The sequence below is a fragment of the Anopheles maculipalpis genome, chromosome 3RL (genome assembly GCF_943734695.1).
Source record: "Anopheles maculipalpis chromosome 3RL, idAnoMacuDA_375_x, whole genome shotgun sequence".
In the NCBI taxonomy this organism is placed as follows: Eukaryota; Metazoa; Arthropoda; class Insecta; order Diptera; family Culicidae; genus Anopheles; species Anopheles maculipalpis.
Genome location: NC_064872.1, coordinates 1,176,317 through 1,199,034, shown reverse-complemented (window position 1 = coordinate 1,199,034; position 22,718 = coordinate 1,176,317). Strand labels below are relative to the sequence as shown.

Below are 22,718 nucleotides of genomic sequence, written 5' to 3'. Positions count from 1 at the left end.
TCTGCTCGAAACTTTAAATCGGTTTTATATGCTAAACAGTTTCCCGCCAAGATGGGCGTCGAGTGTGAGCCTTCTTCACCTTGAACGGTGCTGTTTTTTATCGATTAATATTATTAGGATGATGTTGTTAATATTTGTGTGTTGAAAAGCATGCGTAAATTTGTATCATGTTGGGATCGTTGGTATTCGGCCTTTTTCTTAGTGAAGTGTTTTTTGTTTGTAGAAGAACATTTCATTAGAAAAGTTAAATTTGCGTACAATTAAAATTTCTCATTGGCATTCCATAATCGACATTAACAACAACCAAATTTACTGTCAAAGTTTACTAAATGAAATTAAATATTAAAATTTTGTAAAACTGGCCGCAATATTTTGAATTTTTGGATTTGTTTAGTTTTGGTTTAGGTAAAAAACTTAGTTATTTGACTTCAATTAAGTTTAGTTAAGTTTTTTAGTCAATTTAGTTTAATATATTGTTAGAAAAAGAACTAAAATATACTTTTTCAACATTATATTTTTTTCCCACGAATAACGACAAATTCAAAAGTTCGTACCGCTGTAAAAAAATCTGTCTATAAAATAACTGTCAGTTTGACAGCGCGATCATTGACGACCGTTGTCAACACGGTTTGAAACCACAACCGCCATAACTGTACAATACAGCAAGCGGCAAAGCCACAACAAAGTTCCGCGGGACAATTTCTATTTGCTTCGAACAATTATTGTACTGTTTTTTGTTTTTTTTTCACTAAAGTTTGTGTTTGTGATCCAACTTGAGACAACCCGATAGCATTATTATGGATGCTAATGATTGTGAAACGCTTAACTCGGAATTGCTCATGAAAACCTTAAAAATGATGCAACACCCGGCATACGAGAATCCATACGAGTGGTCTACGGACGATTTCGAAATCGGGTGCCCGCTCGGTCGCGGAAAGTTTGGCCGGGTCTACATTGCCCGTGAGCGTGAGACCGGCTTTATGGTAGCGATGAAAGTCATGTTCAAATCGCAGCTAACCAAATGGAACGTCGAGAAGCAGCTGTTGCGCGAGATCGAAATCCAATCGCGCCTCAAACATCCGCACATACTGCGCCTGTATACATGGTTTCATGACGATCGGCGCATCTACCTGGCGCTCGAGCTAGCCGCGCAGGGTGAGCTGTACAAACATCTGAAAGCGGCACCGAAGGGCCGGTTCGACGAACGCCGTTCCGCACGCTACATATCGCAGGTGGCCGATGCGCTCAACTACTGTCACGCGAACAACGTGATCCATCGTGATCTGAAGCCGGAAAATATTCTGCTCACCGATGACGACAACATCAAGCTGGCCGACTTCGGTTGGTCCGCACACACCAACTCCAACAAGCGTAAAACGATGTGCGGCACGCTGGATTATCTACCGCCCGAGATGGTGGACGGCAAGATGTACGACGACTCGGTTGACCAGTGGTGTCTGGGCATTCTGTGCTACGAGTTTCTGGTCGGCAATCCACCGTTCGAGTCACAGACAACTCAAAACACGTACGACAAGATCCTGCGGCTGGACATCGTGTACCCGCGGCACTTGAGCACCGGTGCGATTAATCTCATCTCGAAGGTATGATTTATGGCAACCACAGGAGAGGGAGGACGGTGGCCATCACGCTATCTAGTTTGTACTTGGGTGCGAAATGGTTTATTGGAACTTCTTATCATTTTGCAGCTGCTGCGCATACCAAGCAGTTCCCGGATCACGCTGCGAGATGTCATGAACCATCCGTGGGTTGTGCAGATGAAACAGTAAAACTTCGGATGGACTTTTTGCGGTGGTTTGTTTGAAGATTGTAATTGTGGTGTTCTTTTTATCAAAAAGGTTAGAAAAGATGTAGTTATAAAGATACTAAGTGGTAAATTAATCATTTTAAAATTCAAATATTTGATTCACCTTTTTTATGTTGTATGCAAAATATCACAAAAAAATTATTATAATTTTGATAAAGTTGGAAGCTTCACATGCAATAGATAAATTTTTACTAGCCCTTTTATCCAATTGATTAGACAAGGAACTAGTTTTTACGTGGCATACAAATTGTACATCTACCAGATGTACGTCCATATCATTCTTGTGTCAGGAACAGAAGGATAAATATATATTACTTCCGCTTTCGGGATTGTCTTTTGTGTGCAACCACGATCCGGCTTAACGTTTACATACACACACGTTACGCTGCCTCGGATTCAATTCGAATCCGATACACATTCTCGTGAACCGTGATCTGTATCATCTATCCCCCGGCACTCCTTTTCGAATTCATAAAAGACTCGTTTCTATTTGCTTCCGGTTTTAGCGCACACAGCCCTCCTGCAACTTGTCAGTTGGCAGGAATGTGTTGCGAAAGGTGCGAGTAATTGTAAAAGCTTCCCTTTCATGTGGGTTCGCCGTTTATGGTCGCCGCTATGCAATGCAATGCACAGCATCGTGCATACCATCAGGCGGTTGCATTCGGGGAGGGACTGTCGATTGATATCGCACCCTCTTGCCATTGCAAGGACGTGTGAAAATGTGAGCAAAGGTGCAAGGGAACGAATTATGGAAGTACTTCATACAAATCATGTGCGCTCGGTTCGGTCGACGATGTTGGGCATCAATCTGCCCACAACCAACACCAAGAGCTGACAGTGAAGGATGACTCGGTACGGATAGGGGTAGACGTATTATAGCGAACGGAATGTACATGTCAATAGCAACGAACAAAGCAAGGCAAACAAAAAAGAAGAAATGGACAATTTCCACTTACCTACGGCGTCCTGTACCGATGCGTTATCGCTGCACCGCAGGAACTTGTTGTAAAAGTTGACCATCACGAGGCCGCGATTTTTCGTCACCAGCTCGAGCACCTCGTCCTGCACGTTGCGGCTCGAGTTGCACAGTGCGTGGGCCGACGAGTGGGAAAAGATGACCGGTGCCTGCGAGGTCGCCAGTACATCCTTCATCGTACCGACGGACGACTTTGATAGGTCCACTATCATGCCGAGCCGGTTCATTTCGCGTACGATCGTCTGTGTGCGGGTAGGGATGATCCGCGTGTTTCGATGCGCATCAGATTGGATTGTGGAAAACAGGTCGTTAAGATGATGCACGCCAAACAAGAAAAGGAAGAAGAAAACGAGATAGAATGGGGAAAAAGTTATCAGACATAAATTGGAATACAAATGGGAATTTATCCCGAAATGGACATCCATGCCTGGGAACACAGCTGCTCTTTGAATACGATCTGCATTACCGCCGGGACACACTACTACTGGGTCCAATTTAGAAATAAAAAAGCAGCTGAATATCCGGGTTTAGAAAGAAACAAAACAAAAAAAAACTCCCCAGTTGAGTCCTGAAATATAAGTAAACATTCGCGACGAGTGGTGACGAACTGCGTGTTCGTCCACTGTCTTTGATATGATGTTATCCGACAGGACCTCTTTCCAGCACTGGTTCGCACATCCAAATTCGTTATCCAATACGTGTGTTCAACACAATGGACATAGGATTGGGCGAGGAACAAAAAAAAAAACTAAAACCCAACCGCCCGGGAAGGATGTTATAACTCATTTTTATTTCCAGCACAAAAGAGGACGAAAAAATGGCTGTAAACCGAGCTGAGATGAAATGTAGTGACATTCAACGAAATAACAGGCGCAGCAGCGGGCATTGTGACAAAATCTTAATTGGATAAATTTAGATCGCATCGTACTGGTCCAAAGCTGGTCTTCGCAGTTTGGCGAATGGACAGCGCGGCCAGCATACGATGGATACGCGAATTGAATGGTGAATACCGTTGGTACCGTGAATGTATAGTACGTATGTTAGGATAGAACGTGCGTTACTCATTACGGAACTCAACCAGTTCACATGAGCGCGAGCGTTCATTGTAGCGTTGCTGCGGAAATTTTATTAATTATAAACTTCTGTATTGTACCTTTCACCGAAATTTTAGACCAGTTAGAAGGTTAGACTGAATCGACTTTTTTCGGATTAATTTGATGCAAAACTTTACACATTCAAGTTGAATTAAATAACTATTCAAAATTAGGTATAAAAGGAGAAATTTTAAAAGAAAATAGTTTTCTGCATCAGGGAGCCGTTTACAAATATTTGACTTTAATGTTATGTTAGATACAATTTCAACAAAACTCTGTAACCCTGTTGGTATTGTAATAGATATTTCAAAGCACAGTCTCTCATGGCCAAAGAACAAAATATGCCTTCAGCAAAACTTTGAATCAAATATCCTGCCTGCAGCTGTCACTATAGTATGGCATCAGTGGTGTAACCCCGATAAAACTACCATACTGTACCGATTGGCCCTCTACACACATGGGTTGTCGAAGCGGACAAAAAACGCGAACCAGAAACAATACAGTTCTCCATCCCAACCATTGTAATACGAACATCTGCCCGTCATCGGGTTTATTGTGCCCGGGCCGGTCTACTGCTGGTGTATTCCCTGATATGGCCTGAAACCAATATAGTTATTGGAACTCCGTTTAGGCCCTTGCTTTTTGTGTAGCATACGGGGCCAATTTTGCCGTTCAAACCGGATGTTAGACGATTGCTTCCTAGGGTAGTTCTTTCCCAGTTACTATCACTGGGTGTGTCTGTTTGTTGGCTTCGGTTGGGGATTGAACAGAAAATTGAAAACACTAAAATTTTGATTGTGCACATCCGGTGGTGCATGCTCGTAATCATTACGACCTGGTGGTGAGGGAACAAGAGCGGCGCTCTTCACATGGCAGAACCGGAGTTCAAATCCGTGAGGATCCTATCCAACTACGTGGTATCAGCAAGTCTAAGTTTGATAAGTCATCCGATGGCCGGCGTGACCTAGAAAATCTTCAAGCCAAGAAAAGATAATACCTCTCCGTTTTTCTTTAGAGGAAATAAGTGATAAAATGACAGTTGTATCAGCTCGATATAACAATTAAGTCTAACAAGCAAATTGTATCACCTGAAACAAGTTTTAAACACAAATTATGACAATCATTTCTCGTTAGAAGGAACTGCTGCGGGACTTGTTCATTTCCCGCATATCGCACAACCGCATATCGCGCGCGGCAAGTCACAGGGCAGGGTGGGGAGTGTGTGTGTGATGATGAATAAATTTTCCTCATTTGGCTGCGCAGTGGGAAACGGGGCTGATTGTGTTTGTGTTTCGTTATGATTCACGGATCGCTTTGTACACTTCCGCCCGGAAGCGAGTGTTTAGTATAATGATGCCATTCTATCAACTGCGGTGGCGTGTGGTTTTTGTGTCGTTTGCAGCCGTGCAATGGATGGATGGCCTGATGAAGTGCAATTGCATTAAGAAAGTTCGTCTGTGAATCGTTTGCTAATGGCGCAAAAGTAGCAGCATCGCATCGTTATTGTGTTTGCTGTGAAAGTGCATGGAATCATGTGATTTGGAGGTAAAGTGGTTGTGTTCATTATACTCTCGTTGCATCCTTCACTGCATCGCTTGTATTATTACACTCTTTACACAGTGAGCTACGGTGTGTCGACGTAACACTATAATGAATAGAAAGTATTTAACTTTCTTCCGGTGTTTAGCCAAAAATTTCCTGTGGGAAATTGACAAACGCTACTTATCTGATGCAGATTCGATTACCTATCGGTAAGTTATTTTAATTTAATCGATTTGTCCGTTGCCAATTAGAAGCGAGACGGCAACGAAAGCAGCGCAAATTAATTGGACTCCTTTGCTTTCCCAGGACTGTTGTCCGATGCTCGGGGTTCGCGTTTCTTCCCGACTTACGAGGAATAGTTGAAGATAATTAATTGGCAACTCACTGTTGATTCGCCACTGGAACATTCGCACAAAACGGTGGTAATTCGATCTTGTTTATTCAGCGATGCTTATTAGGCTGCTTACAATAATAATGTTGTTGTACGCGCAGTGTCTGCTTTCTGCTAAAGATAGCACGGCACGAGCAGTAAAAGTAGTAGGGGAGGTGTTTCCGATCGATTGTTTTTGAAGTTGGCATCTCAACAACTTTGTAGTGAGGCCAACTGCAGTTGAAATCAACAACAAACCCAACTTTTCAACAGAAGATGACCTAAGTATCTTCTTCTTCCTCTTGGCATAACGACCTTCGAGGTCACGCCGGCCATCTAATGGCTTAGTAGACTTCCTGATACCACGTAGTTGAATTGTCAGTCTTCACTACGGGGGGAACCGTCCAGATGGGATTTGAAATTCGGTCATGTCGTGTGAAGACTGGCCACTACTCGTTTATTTGACTTAGTATACCCCGAAGCTTGGTGGTTAATGTGCATGTGGGGAGAAGATCAAAATGGAATTCGATAATTGCTTCTGCCCTGTCAACAACCCGGCGTCTCAAAAAGACTCAAAAAATATCTCAGAACTGGTCTTTTCATTAGAATAACACCAACCCTTAAGTACTTTTCTGGTCGATATGAAACGAGTTGAAGGTCTAGGTGAAGTAAACGAATAACGGCTCATCCCACTTTTGAATGGAACTCAAGTGTTTTCGACAATATTGGTTACACCCAACTTAAAAATGTGGTCCAAAAGTTCACAAAAGGCCTCACATTATCTTTCACTAAGAATAGAATGATTCAAAGCTGTGTAATTATACAAACGCCTGATGGTTGCAGCAGAAAGGACACGCTGCTCTACACCCGTCGGCGCCTTTGTGAAGTGCATAAGTGAATTTTGGTCCGATTTTAGCTGGGCCAAAGCCACCATCGGAACCACAATGACTCTCTGCCTGATAACACATTCGATAACGTGGACTAACCAACCTTTTGCATTTGAAATGCGGGTGTTCAACCCCACCTGGTGGTCAAAGCACCGCATCATACTGAAGCACAAGAACGTGGTCCATTTTCAACCAGCCGTGAGTAATCTCTTAATTATCTTTTATGGTCGCCATGGAGCGCTTTAGCTATAATTATGGCATGAGGATCGCATGAAGGTGCACCAGATTATAAAGAAGCTCGCGTGTAGGCTTCCCGCCCATCGGGGGGAGCATTGAAGCGAAATGAAGTGAAATTCTATTTTTAAGGACTCGTGTGCGTGCGTGTGCGCGTGCATTCGACAAGGGACAAATTTTGGACATCATGGAAAATAACGCAAAAATAGACAATTACCTTGCCGTAAGCCGTAAGTCCACCATGTCGGATGTCATACTTCGGTGCATCCGCATTGCTCGAGTCGGCCCACGGTGTGTGGCAGGTGGAGGTGAGCGTCATGTACCGTACCCCGAGGGCATAGTAGATGCGCAGAACGCCGAGCGAGCCGCCGAGCGAGTGGCCACCCTCGACACCTATTAATGAACACATTTGACGGTTTTTGTGCGCTTGTACGATATCTATTCAATGCAGAAAAGGAGAGAGAGGGAGAAAGACATGGTAGTGACATGAAAAGCACCTTACTAATTAATGTCACTTCAATATGGCGCCGATGCATTTGGGCAAGTCGCTACTCTGCAAGTCTATGCGGTAATGGCATCTACTTGGCCTAATAAGTTTATTAAGGCAATTTAGTTTCGTAACATCATAAATGGCATCGGAGAATCATTTCCATTCCACTTACCGAACACCGATGCACAGGAAGTCAGATGTGGAGAGTATCGTTCTGTCAGTCTTTTTATTACATCTATCTGTTCCAAAGTGATCTGCACCGCATCCTTGTGCTGTGCCTCACAGGGTACGTAGGCGGCCCAAAACTGTGGAATAATAGAGGAGAACGACCGAGACAAGTTACACACTGTTTTATAATTAATTATGTCCGTACATTAGGTAGATTAAAACCCGTAACGGAGTACATGAAGTTAATGAATGTAGTTTCGAATAATTGATATTAATTACAGATGTTTCGGAGGAATAGCTTAAGCAAATAATATTGATGTTAATTCTCTACCGAATAGCTATATTGTGACCGGATTCAATTAAATTTTCGTAGAAATCATTTCATTTCTCCAAATCAATCCCAACTCCGACTGCCTATCTAATCCATCGTCAACTCTTTATTCTTTATTGAAAAATTCTCATATCTTCGCGTTAGGTAACAGTAGCAAGCACATTATTGCGTTTGGCTACCATTTCCTGGGTTTGTGGGAACAATCGTGACCATTTCCACGAAACTCGTTAATTTACTCTCCACTGGCGTCGTGACCGGTGGTTCCCCGCCTGTGCCTTTTACTGAAAAATCCCAAATCTGCAACCGTTTGCACGTAAATATTCGTGACTTCACCTGCCGGTCGCACATTAAAGAAGTGCAGAGCTCGAAAGCGAACAAAGCTCCATGCCTCCATTAATAGCGGATCCCCATTAAGACAGGTCACCCGGATCTGCTATCTCATTTCCAGCGAAGGTTAACGTTATCCAATTAATTGAATGCGATCCGGGTGTGCACAGTCTTCGTCACGTTCCATGCCAGTTTCAGCTGTACCTGGGAGTGTTGGTGGCAGAGGGTGCATTTTCCATGCGGAGTGAAAATTAATATTTCCAGCACTCAGCAGCATTTGCTTCAACAGTACCGGAACCTGAAGCTGTTCTGTGCTGAGGCAATGTGTCTCAGAGAGAAGAAGTCAGCGAGGCTTGTGTTGACGGGCTTTCCATTTTTAAAGGTTACGCCATAATCAAGAAAGCGTAGCGAAAGCGAGTGGGACAAGCTCGATAAAATTGCTTCCCATCAACCGTGCGCAGTACCCTGGACCTGGTACTTCCGGTTCATCGGACGAGCAGGACTTGTTATTGTTGGTTGGTTGGAAGGTTTGGTTCGGAGTGACGGGATAAGGTAATTTGGACTTGCCTTAAACCGCGCGCTCCTATTAAACATGGGCCGATGAAGCGTTTGTTTTTTATTTTCTTCTTCTCGACGAGGCGTGAATTGTCCCTTTTTGTAACCAAGACTTTTTTCTCTCTCAAAAGCCACCTTCTTTTTGGGGCTTGGGCTTGTGTAATGGCGATCGATAAACCTCTTAGCGGGTGAGATCGAGATTAATTTACATTATTTTTCAATCAAACCCATTGCACTGGGCAAGATCTGTACGAATTTGGATTAAAGGACGAGCAAAACAAGCAAGTTGTAAGATTGTTTTTACATTTCTTTCGATCCATATCGATGAAACAACACGGTGGTGCGTATGTGCGTTAATGGTTTTCACTTTTTCTTCCGCAAGCGCACAGCTACGGGAAGGATAATTTATTTTACTCCAACCGAAACAAAAGCTTTGGGACTGGAAGAGTGGAAATGTGACGCGTGGCTGCTGTCAATATTGGCGGGAAAAAAGGTTTTTGTAAGTTCGCAACATTTTTCATCACTGTTGAGCGGGAGTTTGGGGAAAATCATGATACTGGGGATAAGTATGGATAAGCCAATGAAGGAAATAAGATTTAATTTAAATAGATAGCATCTAATCTGTTATACCAGTAGACAAATTGAGTCACGTAAAAGTGAGAACATTCGTCGGTAGAATTTAAATTGATGATATTTGAAACCGTAAAGTTCTATTGATTACGATTGGAGCATTATTGAGAATTTTTATGAGGCCGCCAAATGAAGACGCAATACGTCTAATTTGATAGAATCGTACCGTCTTAACTAGACTTTTAATCGAGCGTTAACTAGAGCAGTGACCGAGAAAAGGCTTTTATGTGATGATTTCAATTATAAATAATAGCTTCAGCATCGTTTATGGGCCTACTCCTGGCCGTGTAACTGTGATTGAAAATCATAGTCCGTTAAACTCCTAGCCCTTTTTCCCACCTTTCTCTTAGGTTTCATCAGATCTTCCCAATACAACTTACTGCTGCCTGGGCGAAATCGATGTAAAATTTAATGACTCCTAAAATATATTAATAACCCCAAAAAGTACTGCGTGATGAACGGTTCAAAGTCATCGTGGCACATTCCACCGGAAAAGGGGACCGCCATGAAAATGTTGAGAAAAGTCGTTACAAAAGCTACACGGCGCTGGTGGTGCACCAGGTTTGCAAAAGGTGATGACTTCGTAGGAATAAACGTGATTTGATGAGTTTATGGATGATCAGATTCAATGCGGGAAATAACAAAACAGGGTCGGGGCAAAAATTAATCTTAAGAAAGCTCGAAATGGTGGAACCATTTTGTGGGACGACGCAAGCTTTTGTTCATTGATTGGCGCTTCTTCTAAAATGCTCTGTAGAATAGAAAATGAACAAAGATTATGGTTCGCCGGGAAGCGTTCTGGGACCGTTGTTGGTCGAACAGGGAGATACTAAACCGGGTACGATATTGAATGTGAGGAGAGATCTATGGTGGGAAAGAATTTCAGTTCTCCGGTGTATTAAAAACGTTTATTAGAAACAATAAGACGGCAAAGGTTTGCAAAAAAATCGATCCGATCTGTCGATCATGGCACTGTTTTAGTATTTCGTTTAACGATGAGAACGTAAATGTTTGCCTTTATGAGCTATAATTTGTTAAACAACCCACATGATTGCATGCTGCTCCTGACGATATAACGCAGTTTTACTACAGAGCTCTGTCGAAAGAAGAAGTCGTAAGCCTCCGGAATGGCTTTAATGAAATTTGAACGAATTCGAAAATTTCCTTCTGATCATAAAAGTATAATGGTCTTTGCGATGTATAAATTGCTAAAAAAACGTATTTTTTCTAAAAGAATAATTCACGCACACAAACTGTAAGCTTTTCCTACTTCCAATTGTAAGGAATACAAATCCTTGCTTATCGTTACACGATACCAAGTAAATAAAATTTAATGGAAGCGCTTCTACGCTAACAAACCCCCAATAAACGACAGCGGCAACCCCGAAGTACTTAGGCAGGACAAATGCACGAGTAACCCAACTAATAGGAAGTTTGAATTGGTATTGTTGCGCGTACACCGCAGGCACTCCTCATCCCCTTTTTTGGTCCATCGAACCCCCAACAACTGGTAATGTTGGGTAAATGGAAGAGAAAATTCAATTCTCCACAGCGGCAAAAGAGTTCCGAGTTTACGTGTGCTGCGCCACGCTCTACACCAGCTGTTTGTTTTTCTATCGAGTTTAGCAGAAGAAGAAACTCAAGCAAAGTTCCGCGCAACAATGTGTGGGAATAAAATGGTACAAGAGAATAGAAAATGAGCGAACCGATGTACAGGAGAAGAAAAAAACTTCCTCGAGATGGATCGCGTTTTGAGTACCTTTTCCACTTGAACCGCATGAAGGGTCATCGAAAAAGTTGCGGTTTCGGGCTGATTGAATGAAAAGTTTTTTCGACGCGAGGGTAGCACAGACTGTGTAGGAAGGACACATGCGGGAGAGGGTTGATTAAAAATCACAAACGAGTGGGACGAAACGAAAATCAATCACACATAGAAGAGAGAGAAAAAAGGCTAACCATGTAGTGCACGCTTGAGTTAGAAGCTGTGTTTAGCCTCAAAAGTTGAGAAAGAAGAAATTGGAACGATTGGTAAATATTGTGGCGCTTACCTGTGCAGAAATTCGACCACGTTTCAGTCGCTGCAAATCCGTATGACTCCAGGCACTCTTCGACCAGGGCAGTATCGTCTTGAGATCATCGTCAAACCTGTTGGGAATTGGAAGCAAAAACCCCACTGGCATTAGCTCCACAGAAAGTCTTGTTTGGCCCCGGACAAGTCGTACTAAATTGAAAAAGTTACTAATTGGACACAGAGTGTGACGGTAAGGAATGTCACACTCCTACTCGCAGTTTGTTCGCTCCCTTACCTGGGAAGAGCAGCATTTTACTCACCGAAAATCGTTTAGCTGATTGTGTAGGAATTTCCGTATGTTCCACGGTAGATCGTTGTGACCATCGATTAAAGGCACTGTGTCGAGCAGCTGCGTAGCCACCTGCAGCCGTTCCTCGAGGGGCGCACCGGACGAAACCTTTAGGGCGAGCGGGACGGCCACTCCGGCTGCTCCGGCAATCAACAATATGGAGGTCACCGCAAGCCACTGTCTCGAAGGAAGATCCCATTCTAAGGCGAAGGAGGCAACGTTGTGTTGTTTGATTAGTTTTTCTATCGTTCAATAACTATCTTGGAGCATTGGTGGACAAGATAGTGGAAAGTTTATTTTTACGAAGATAGATGAGAAATGGCAGACACTGGCAAATGAAAGTCTTCATAGCTTGTGATTGATGAGTAGAAAACATCACGATGAAGTGAAGAATAATGCGTCAAACATGAACGTTAGAGTTGTAAAATTTAATTTCTAATACATTTTTATGTTAGAAGATAAAAATCCTCACAAGCTTGTAAAAGTCAAGACATGGAAGCATATGTATCAGGTGGCAATATACTTTTATAAGACACAATCCTAGCTTCTGTTTGTACTATATCCCTTTCTGCTGGAATGGTTCATGTCCAGGCATCCAAACGATTCGCCTTGTTTACTTGTGCTAAAATACATTGTCGCTTAACGAAATGCAATTAATCCACTTTAGCCTTGTTAGAGTGCAGGCAAATTCTTGACTATCAGCGCAAGAAACACACTAGATCCAGCTGCGAGATCGAGAGCACTCTGTTAAAATCCAATGTTTTTGTTTGCTTGAAGAATTATCGCTTTGCTCCCTGGACGTGCCGGAGGGCCATTACGCGCTTTAGGAGACCCACCGAAGAAAGATAAAATGTGCAACTTCCTGCTCTTCATGATTCCATGCTGTGCGGCGGCCATGTCGTGCTGTCATCACCAGTTCCGGCGTTCCGTGCGATGGAGCGACTCGGTTGCTCTCCATCCCACTAGCAGCGCTGATTAGCATTTATTTGTTGCACAAAGTGTTCTAACTTCAAGGCTAAAGTGGTGGACCAATGGGGAAACTTTCGAGAGGAAGAGTGAGTTTCAGTTTTGTCAAGAGGAATGTACGTCGGGGTGAGTGTTGCAAGGGTAGGAAACTAAATTGCAACGATGTTAATTTGCGTCCTTTTGACGGCCGGGATCGTTGCAGCATTCACTTCCTCTTACTTCAACTTAATCTCACACACTTTTTGCCTACTTCAGAGCGAACATTTAACGTACTTTAGGGTTGATTTTGTAGGATTTTTTGGTTGGAAATGCTCAGGATGGCGATAGATGGACTCCTCAGGAAAACATTTTCAGTAATTCAAGGGCTATGCTGCAACAGATTTACCAAATCCAGACATCCCAATGCACGACCCACAAAACATTCATTAGCTGTAAACTATGGGGCACGAGTACGCTAGGTCCACTCTTTGACGGAGATAAATGTTAAACATAACTTCCTCTCTAACACCCTCAGCTCCAGAAAACATGTCCAGTGAAAATTTAACAACAACCTAACGTACCGTCGCAGTAAGAGAATGAGGTTAAGTTGCTTACCCTGCGATGTTTGTGTTAGTCCGTGTTCTCTGCATGATGAATAATTTATTAGAAATTTAAATGTGCTCCTTCTGGCAAACATCAACCTCATCATCACTCTGCTGAGAACAACTTCCACCATTCGGTGTCTATTGTGGTTAGTTTGGCGCCTTGTATTGCAAAGCCATTATAGTAAACTCTCCGGTGGCCCACCAAAACATTACGGTGTGAATCACGCCAAAAAGCTCCTTCAACAGTCGCACACCACAACTATTTAAATGCAAACGCAAAGTTGTGTTGATTTCGTATCGTTTGTTAGTGGTGGGGCTGGCTTACCGGATATTAATGATGGGCGAACCTCAAATCATTCCGGTGGGAGAATGACGTCCAAAACCGCACACAATGTGAACAAGCTGTGGTTGGAAAAGGTTTAATAAAGCAATCTTCCGATAAACGGCACTCGGGTTAGAACTTAAGCAAACTTAAGAAACGATGTTTCTGGAGAACTTCTTGGTAGGTCCCAGAAAGTGGAATCAAATATTGAATCTTATCATTTCTTCACGTACTGAATTTCTCACCTCCACCAATTTAAATTATCAAGACTACATTCTTCTCGCAAAATACTTACTCGATGATCCAGAACCGGTGCTACTCGAGCCACGACTCGGACATTGGCGATGTTTCCAAGGGTGTGGTTGCTGCTTATTGGGCGTTCCATTAAGGCTGCAGGTGGAAGGAAAACCATCCCCACCTCCCATCACGCCACCCATCACTCCACCAGGAATGATGGTGGTACCGGGAGCAGGATCCAGCCCCGAACCGAAGTACTGCGAGGGATTGAAGTTGAAGTTGCTGATCGAGTTGGAGAAGGGATGGTTGTGTGAAGCGATGAGGTTGCTTTTTGCCGACCCAGAGTACTGATTGATGTTACAGGAGCTGGCATGGTGCCCGACTGCTCCACCGCCCAACCCCGAAAAGTGCCCTGACAGTGTCAAATCTCCGTTTGCTCCGATCGTGTTGTACTTGGCGGGGAGATTCAGTGCATCGTAGTTAGGAATGTATCCACCAGGCACCGAGTCTGGATGATGGTGGTGGTGATGCTGATGGTAGAGATACAGCTGCCCTGCATCCATCGCTTCCTTCAGCGGTACGTCCGACCCAGTCTCTCCGAACCGATCTTCACCATTCCGGTAGTAGTAGTGGTGATGAAGATAATTATCATCGAAGTAGTAAGGCGGATATGGCTTCGTCGTGCCGGCCGGATCATTCCCATTCGGAAGCGGTGCGGTTGTGTTACCGTTCATCAGATCCACCATCATGACCGGAAGCGGGTCGTTCAGTTTTGATTTGCCGTCGACGGTTATGCCCAATGAGCCGGAAGTCGTTTTGCCGTTTGCCGACGATTTGGCGGATTTCAGTGTTGACTTTAGCGTTCCACTCAGCGAACCGTTTGTGTTGGAGGCAAAGTTGAACAGATCCGGCTGATTCATGGTTCCGATCAGGCCGTCGACTTCACGTCCGTAGCTTCCGATGTTGGCGGGATTGGAGGAAGGCTTAGACGTTGGTTCGTAAATTGACTGCTGGTCTGCTTGTGGTGGTTCCGGTCCGGATGCAACAGGTTGCACCACACAGCCGTAACCGTAGGAAGGACGTCGATTGAGTGGAGGCGGTGGAGGTGGTATCAAGTCTTCACTGTACGAATCGTCCTGCAAGCAGATGCGAGGAAGAATGACGATGATATGATGTTGCTCAACAAACACAATAAATTCTTTGCATAACTGATATTGGATTGTGGAACATGAACAAGGGGAGTGCGTCTGAGAGAGATTGGAATAGAGCAGACGTAGACAAATTGTTCTGGAAAATTTTAAATCACGTTTCGCATACTTGGAAGTTCAGAAGTATAATTGTAAGAACTATTTTAAGCAGGAATATTATTGAGAAAGCCATCATGATAATGAAGGAATGAATTTCCTGGTATGCTTCTCCAAACAATAACGGAAATGCATTTAGGATGCATCCTAATAGACTATGCAGCTTTAGTTCAACACGAAAAATGTATGCAATTCCATAATCACATAATAAATGACTTCGGACGTGAAGCGAACTCATTTTTCTCGCTGATCCCTGCTGCAACAGTCAGCTTTCCCAGCGTGTAGTTGCAGCTGCTGAGCTTTGCGAACGTTGGGGATGACAAACTGGTAGCTGTGGCACATTTAACGCATCCGTATCGTATCCGAGACCGGCCGGAGATGCATCTAATGGTAATGTCCCGGCCACGGAAAACCGCAAAACAGACCGGAAAAGCACAACAATGTCGTCATCCACCACGGCACTTTTCGCTAGTGGCAGCAGAGAAATGATCTGACTACGCCAGATGGAGCGGATATTTATGACGTTGGGCCATAATGGAAATGAAGAGAATAAATGCCTTCCCGTGCTGCGGAATGAAATGAAACACAGCGAGACCACAGTACAGTAGGCCGTGTCGTGTTGTCCTGTCTATCCATCCGCACAAGAGGTGTACACTCCAATTCTTGTAATGTGTTTTGTTCTTTACCGCGATTCTTTTTTCGTTATTTCCTATTCGTTCCTCAACCTAGAAGTATGCGCTTGTCTTGTTTGTCATTTTTCACGCCAAAAGAGCATTTTTTGTGTGTGTGTGCAGCATGTTGTAATTTCCTCGCTTTTTGAGATTCTTCCGTTGTTTTAAGACTATCCCGTTAACAAGCTCTCAAATTCGCAAGAGACCTTACGTGAAGCTTTTTGACTCTTTTCCATTTCGGAGCTTCGGTTTGGTCTTGTTTTGAGATTAAATTTGTGTCTGATTGCTGATGAAGAAAAATGGCTGATGGTAGCTGGTTTGAAAGGATAATGCAAAAGCAGCACAAACAGAAAAAAATCATGATGCTAACGAGGACTAGCCTAAAACACATAACTTATGGTACTAGAAAAAAGGAAGAAAAGGACAGTGAAAGATCGTCAATTGAGTGGATCTACGAAAAACAGAGTGAAGTAGCAAGTTGCTTCAGCATTTCTGTAATCAAAATTAATTTTGCTGCTCTTCTTTGCTTTAGGTTTTCTTTTTCGTTATTATTAATATGCTTAGAAAAGCTCAGAAGCAGTAAGACGGTGAAGTTTATTGTAAAAACGAAGTGATCAATTATTTTAATGAAGTGGCGTGATAATCTCATTACTTCTCAAATTGAACAAGACTTTTTAGAAATGTATACTTGATTTTACGAGGAACATCTAAAAAAAAATATCCTTTCACACATCCTTTTTTGGTTCAAATTGATATAACCGGTTGGCTGATAAGTCCCCGGTCTGACACATAGAATGCGCCGCTAGTATTAAATGCATATTATTTTTATATAGCATCAACCTTCAAATGATTCGTGTCAAAATTTGACGTCTGTATGTCAATTAGTTTGTGAGACAGAGCGTCTTTTGTCAAGCAACTTTTGGTTGCTTTTGGAGACCGGGGACTTATCAGCCAACCTGTTACATGTAATTGTCTGTGTGTTTCAGTTAAATTTCGATAGCACTTGAAGGTGTTTCCAACCTCACAAAACCCTTCCTAAAGTCGCGTTTGAAGTACACCCGATCCGTACTAAACTTTCATTTTAGTACAGCTGCTCAAAATAATGCCTAGCCGTATCAATAAATTTCAAGAACTCTACAGATCTATTTCCAACATCTTGTTGGAATTTGTTTTCTTCAGAAACATTCTTGATGTTTACCTCAAGGTCTCTCATCTCATCCAAAGTGGTGCAAGAGTAGTAAATTGTGATTGCAAAGCCGTAACAATTTTGTTTGTGTTGTTTCTCCTTCGTTGGTTTCGACTGCGTTGAAGAAGGACTGTTTTATGTTGACCTGAGCGCAGTGCCGTTTCGTGTCTTGGAAGGAGTGCATTTTATGACATTCAATAAAAAAGCTCGTGAAACAAATATTATTTGGTTTGGTCTGGCGAGAGCGTAGAAGAAATAATCGGCGAGCGGCGAATCGGTCAAACATTTTTATTCGGAAGGAACTGCATGAACGAACTCCATATAACATTGCTCTCAACACGCCAGATGTGGATGCATATTACTCCGAATTGAGTGTTGAGTGTTGATGAGAAATTGTGAGGCCTCTGTAGGCCCAAGAATCAAAATGCATGATGTGGCTGAGGAAAACTCTTGTTAACGATCCAGAACTAGAAATCTTTCTGCTGCAATGTGTGTCTTTCGCAGGGTGTGTGGTTATGATATAAATACACTGCTGGGATATTAATACAACGCTGTAAAGGGGGAAACTAGCTACCGAAAGCATAATGGAAAGCTTGCGATTCAAATTGAGTTTTCCTGGAAAATTAACCTATAAATTAATGCAGCTGTTGAAAATTCATAAGTGAAGGTTTTTTTTTATTGATTCATCATCAAAGCCGAAATGTGCGCAAACAGTGTTGAAGTTAAAGCTTTTATATAATTCTATCATTTTCTATGTGGACTAAACTGTTATAGTTTTTCTGTTTAATGTTTTATTACCTTAAAAACGAAAGTGACACATTTTATTATCTTAAAAAAATCAGATATGAAAACATGAGATACGTTTCGTATCCAATTCTACGACTACATGCAGTGGATTAAATGACGAGGAATGCTTTTAACTTTTTGCTTAAACAAACGTTAACGGACATTAAAAATTCCATTAACGGTGACAAAGCAGCTCTCTTGGCTGTGAGGTATTATTCAAAAGGGATATACAAAGAATGCAAAACGACGCAGCTGCAGTTTTTATTTCTATTTCACTGTGAATCCTTCCGTAAGACCGACAGTTATCTTAATCCATTCTAATGTATCTTGTGTAGTGAACGCTCGACCGTATTGCTCAATGTTTTTATTTTGTAGTGGAAATTGTGAAGAATTTAAGGGAAACAGTCTAATCTAAAATATCAAAATTGAGTTTGACACAAGAACTTCTCATCACTGGAACAGTATCCAGTTAAACCTTAGCCCAAATCTTTGCACTTGAGGTAAATTTGAAACCAAATGAAACCCAATGTCATGGATTAAAAGTTCTAAGGAAATACTATCTTCAGATGATGGATGTCCATTCTATCCCAACCAACAAAGTGTATGCTTATAGACGATAAACAATTTATTATAGCCCAAAAAAGGACTGGGAAAGCAGATAAAACCTACTCCGCCCCAAAATGAATATCTTTTCTTGATCAATAAATCTGAATTGTCCCAAAATGCCATCGAACCCTTAGAATTCCCATTCTCTCCCATAGAGTTGGGTTGGGACTGCAGCATGGAAACAATTTCACCGATACTATCGGAATGCAACAACTGCGACCAGCTGGGGCGTGAAAATGGAGTGCCAATTTGCAAACGGAATTCTCCATCTCCATCCCCGAAAACTTCGGGGATGGAGATGGAAAACGAAAAGTCCTCACACCTTGTACCAAAGCTCTTCGGTACGTTTTATCAATTGAATCCTTCTTAGTGCTCGGAATCCTCCTCACTGAGCTTCAAACTCCCGGCGCTTAGCTCTGGGAACTGAGCAAAACAAGAATTTGCAATTTCCTATCCCACGTTCACATTTCATTGGAGAGAAAGGACATTCCATAAATAATACACCGAAACCATGGCCGCAAAATGGTATGGTCAATAAATTTTGTCTCTGTCGGTAAGGGAGAGAGATAGAGAGAGCATGGGTTTTGCAATCTAACGGACGAACGGTTGGCCTGAGTGAAGTCGGCTGGGTAAGCTTCCAATAATTTATGACCGGAAGTAGCCATCGACGACATTCACTCATGGAAAGGTGGACGAGAAAAACCGTTTGGTTTTGATCGCGGATCTAAAACAGGGAAAGTGGTTCGGGTTTTTCTGGAGCTGTTTTGCTTTCCGAAGCGATAAAGTTTTGTATTCCGTTTTACTTTAGCTTTACAGGAGATAAATAACTCGTCCGAGGTCTCGTCCCACACGTCTACTAGTTCCATGTGAGCTTAGATCTAGAAAGGATCTGAACTAGTAGCATGACCCATGGACGTTAAAGCCTGTGCAGAGGGTAAGTGTTTATGTTTTTACTTTGCCCGATTGGGCTTGACAGCTGTCACCTTTGCCGAAAGTAGAAAAATGGAACCTTTGCAGAAACGATAAGGGGGAAATGGTGAAAATCTCGTTCGTCCAGATTCGAAATGTGTTAAGAATTTCGGTACAGATAAACGATTTAGCAAGATCATTTAACGTAGAAGCACTTTCGTTCTCCTAGGAATATTTTCATTTAAACATTTAACAATTATTTGTGATAAGTTCACACAATTTCTCAGGCTTAGTTGCTTTAAGCTTGTGATTCCGATTATGTTTTCGGTCCCACACATATTAAACGGTGTGAAACATGGCATCTAGATGATGTGCAAGCTTACCTCGGCATAATTATCATTCCTCGGATACGATCCATGCTGACAGTCAAACGACAGTACGTTGGCCGCTACTTTGCACGCGTTTCCGGTGACTTTTCCGGCTGCAGTTGGAGCCAGCTGCGAAAGAGGAGGCGTTGGAGTTGGAGTTGAAACGGATGACGTCGGCACGGATGCACCGGTTATGCTCGAATGTCGTTGCATCGTCGCTGTGGTGGGCGCTAGGCTCAAGTCACCGGTTGATGTGGCCAGATGCTATGCGAAGAGGGTAGGCAAGCGAAGAAAGCGACGCATTAATGCACCATTTTCATGGTGTAAGAAAACTTTGAGCTGTGGATTTCGGAAGTGTCTGTGATTGTGGGCCTCGTGAGTCGTTTTTGTTGTGGTGAGCTGTGGTCGTGGTGTTGATGAGTTGAGGAGAAATTAAACAACAGTTTAGCAATGCCGTTGTCGGGGTTTTCGTGGGAGGTCGTCCTACATGAGAGTATGTCGAAAATGATACGCATAGCACCCGAATCAACTCTGGCAAAGCCTATGCATCGTTGTTCACTTTGCTCACGGAACTTGAAACAACCCGGAAAATAGCAGAAAATGCAACCTTCAACCGTTTCAGCTAAATGCTCTAGCTGAGGGTGAAATGCTGGTTGAGTTTTCATTAGCAAATTAGTTTTCTCAAGCCTTTTGTCGTTGTCATTCCCTCGGACCTTGATGACGAACAGGCGTCCCACGCTTGCCCTAGCGTCATTTGTTATTTTGATGCTGGTGGGGAGAAAGCTAATTGTTTCTGTCATTGTTGAAATTTGATGCCATCCGTTGATGTTGCTGTGGCTCCCGAAACAGTTGAAAATGGGCCGTTTAGCTTCGGGTCTGTTGAATTCAAAGCAATTCTCTAGTCATTCAAACACTCAGTGGGATGAGTTGTGTGGTTCTCCCCATTTTCTTGGAATCGTGTGTGTTTGAAGATATGGAAAAGCGTCTAATGTTCTTTTCGATTTACGATTATTGGAATCTTATGGAAGAGGGAATTCGTTGTTACAGTACACCGAAAAGCCTGCAGGACCATCTAGTGTGCTTTTATCTCGTCGAATGTTTTACTTTCAATCGTTCGTTCATTCCGGACAGGTGCCAGACCGGTACGGTCGTTACAAAGTCTTCCAAAATAGCCCAAAGCAGTGTGTGGTTGCAAAAGTATTTTCGCGTTCTTAGATCTTACGCAAATCGTGCAACCAGAGTGAGGTGTCAAAAACATGATAAAGACGCCAATAACATCCCCCAGCTCTATATGGTGATGTTCGATTCGACCACACAAAGCACAACCCCCAATAAGGATGGAAATAAAATCACAGTCGAAACGAAACGAAACGAATAAACACTTACCAACTTTCCCATGGAGCCGAACTTTTTCTGGCGGTCCTTTTCCAGCCTCAGCAGAATCTGTGCGTTCTGCTCACACGTGTAGGTGTGCTGACGAGGATTTTTTCTGTCCAGGCTGTACTGATATAATGGCCTTAATGGATTCGGTATTATCTGTAAATATTTGATTCGGTGAAAATCGAAACAGAACGACATGAGCATACGGAGGCAAGAAAAAAAGAATAATGTGTTGTGCAGTAGAAACGTCTAATAAGAACTGAGCAAAGTGTGGAATCGGAGCGGATGAAGTGAATGAAATCGGAGAAGAGACTGAAATTGGTTTGGAAATAGTCCTATCGAGCAGATAAAATGGTGAGAGTAATGTGCAGTAACTTAGGATAATGTAATGGGTTTGAGAAAGGCATGGATCCCCGGAGCCGTCTGTCTGTGCCGAACGCTTTAGTGGACATAAAGGCAAACAAACTTTCAAATGACGTCGGACAAACATACCAAAGTAAGAGCTAATTGGGTAGCCCAAAATGCCAGCTTTAACATTGGCATGATAGATTAGGCGACCGTATTAGTGACACTTTCACACATTCACACTTCCTATTCCACCGGAGTGTTGGATGGAACGATCTGACGTGATTGGTAGAGTATCGTCCAATGCCCGAAAGTCTATCTCTAAAGAAGATGTGTTTGATATGTGAACGATAGCATTAGGCATGGTTATTGGTCAATTTGTGTGATTGTGAGCTTGATTTCGATCATTGAGAGTTGATCCTGAATGCTTTAGTGATGATAACAAGTAACCAAAATCATTGGAATGTGCCCCCATGAAAGCGTATCGATATCAGGAAGGAGAGAGTATGAAGTGTTGGTAGGCCATAAAGTCAATTGAAGAGATCAATTTCATGATGCTTTTGGTGTTAAAAGTGTATGCTGCTCATCAAAGAACGTAATCAATGATGATTGAAGAGCTCAAATTCGGAATTCTGTTACGTTTTCCACTGTTTGGAATGCTGGAGGTTAAGATTTACTTACTTTGATCATTCAATATGCAGAAGTTTTTAGGCTTTGATAGCTTTGTAGAACATAAATATGTGTTTAACGACGCAACGAACGTTTTGCACCAGCTTGAGAACTGCTAACTGGTAGAAGTAATTACATCCAACAACTGTTTATACTCCAAGAAAAGCTTTTCACAAGTTAATGTTTAACCTCCAGGGAACGAAAACATCTTACAGATGATTTGAAGCACCACCACCACTTTCGACAGCTACTTCTTCTGTCTCATCAACTTGACCTGAAAAAAAAATCTTTAAAGGTCATCGTCTATTTTAGGTCGTAGTCATACCAACACAACAATCTGGAATGCAAAGGAATCGGTCTGATCGACGTCCTTGAGAAAGCAATAACACCACTCCGTCTCCCGAGAACGTTGAAAGATGGATTTTCAATTTGAATCTCACGCGATAAACCGAAATGTTTAATCAGGCTTATTCCATTTCTTATCTCCCACAAAGCTAGGGCTTTTGAAGAACTCCCATCCATTGGCGCCGGTAGCTTGAAGTCGCATTTCGTTCGCGTGTTCTTCAATTTCATTTCTCAGCATTTCGCTTACTTAT

The 22,718-nt window shown here is 42.6% G+C and overlaps 2 protein-coding genes across 2 annotated transcripts in view; one reads left to right on the top strand and one right to left on the bottom strand.

The window, feature by feature from the left end:
- Window positions 1-22,718, bottom strand: part of LOC126563890 (uncharacterized) — a 34,642-nt gene that overhangs the window by 9,877 nt on the left and 2,047 nt on the right. The window contains exons 2-9 of the mRNA XM_050220678.1: window positions 21,115-21,264; window positions 19,744-19,992; window positions 13,957-15,034; window positions 11,761-11,989; window positions 11,478-11,574; window positions 7,591-7,723; window positions 7,146-7,366; window positions 2,782-3,043 (exon numbers count right to left, since the gene is read on the bottom strand). Of these exons, the coding sequence (XP_050076635.1) occupies window positions 2,782-3,043; window positions 7,146-7,366; window positions 7,591-7,723; window positions 11,478-11,574; window positions 11,761-11,989; window positions 13,957-15,034; window positions 19,744-19,992; window positions 21,115-21,264 (2,419 nt within the window). The remainder of the gene's footprint in view (window positions 1-2,781; window positions 3,044-7,145; window positions 7,367-7,590; window positions 7,724-11,477; window positions 11,575-11,760; window positions 11,990-13,956; window positions 15,035-19,743; window positions 19,993-21,114; window positions 21,265-22,718) is intronic.
- LOC126565153 (aurora kinase B) lies at window positions 792-1,787 on the top strand. The gene is made up of 2 exons (XM_050222301.1): window positions 792-1,601; window positions 1,707-1,787. The coding sequence occupies exons 1-2, from the start codon at window positions 798-800 to the stop codon at window positions 1,785-1,787; spliced, it is 885 nt and encodes a 294-aa protein (XP_050078258.1). The 5' UTR covers window positions 792-797.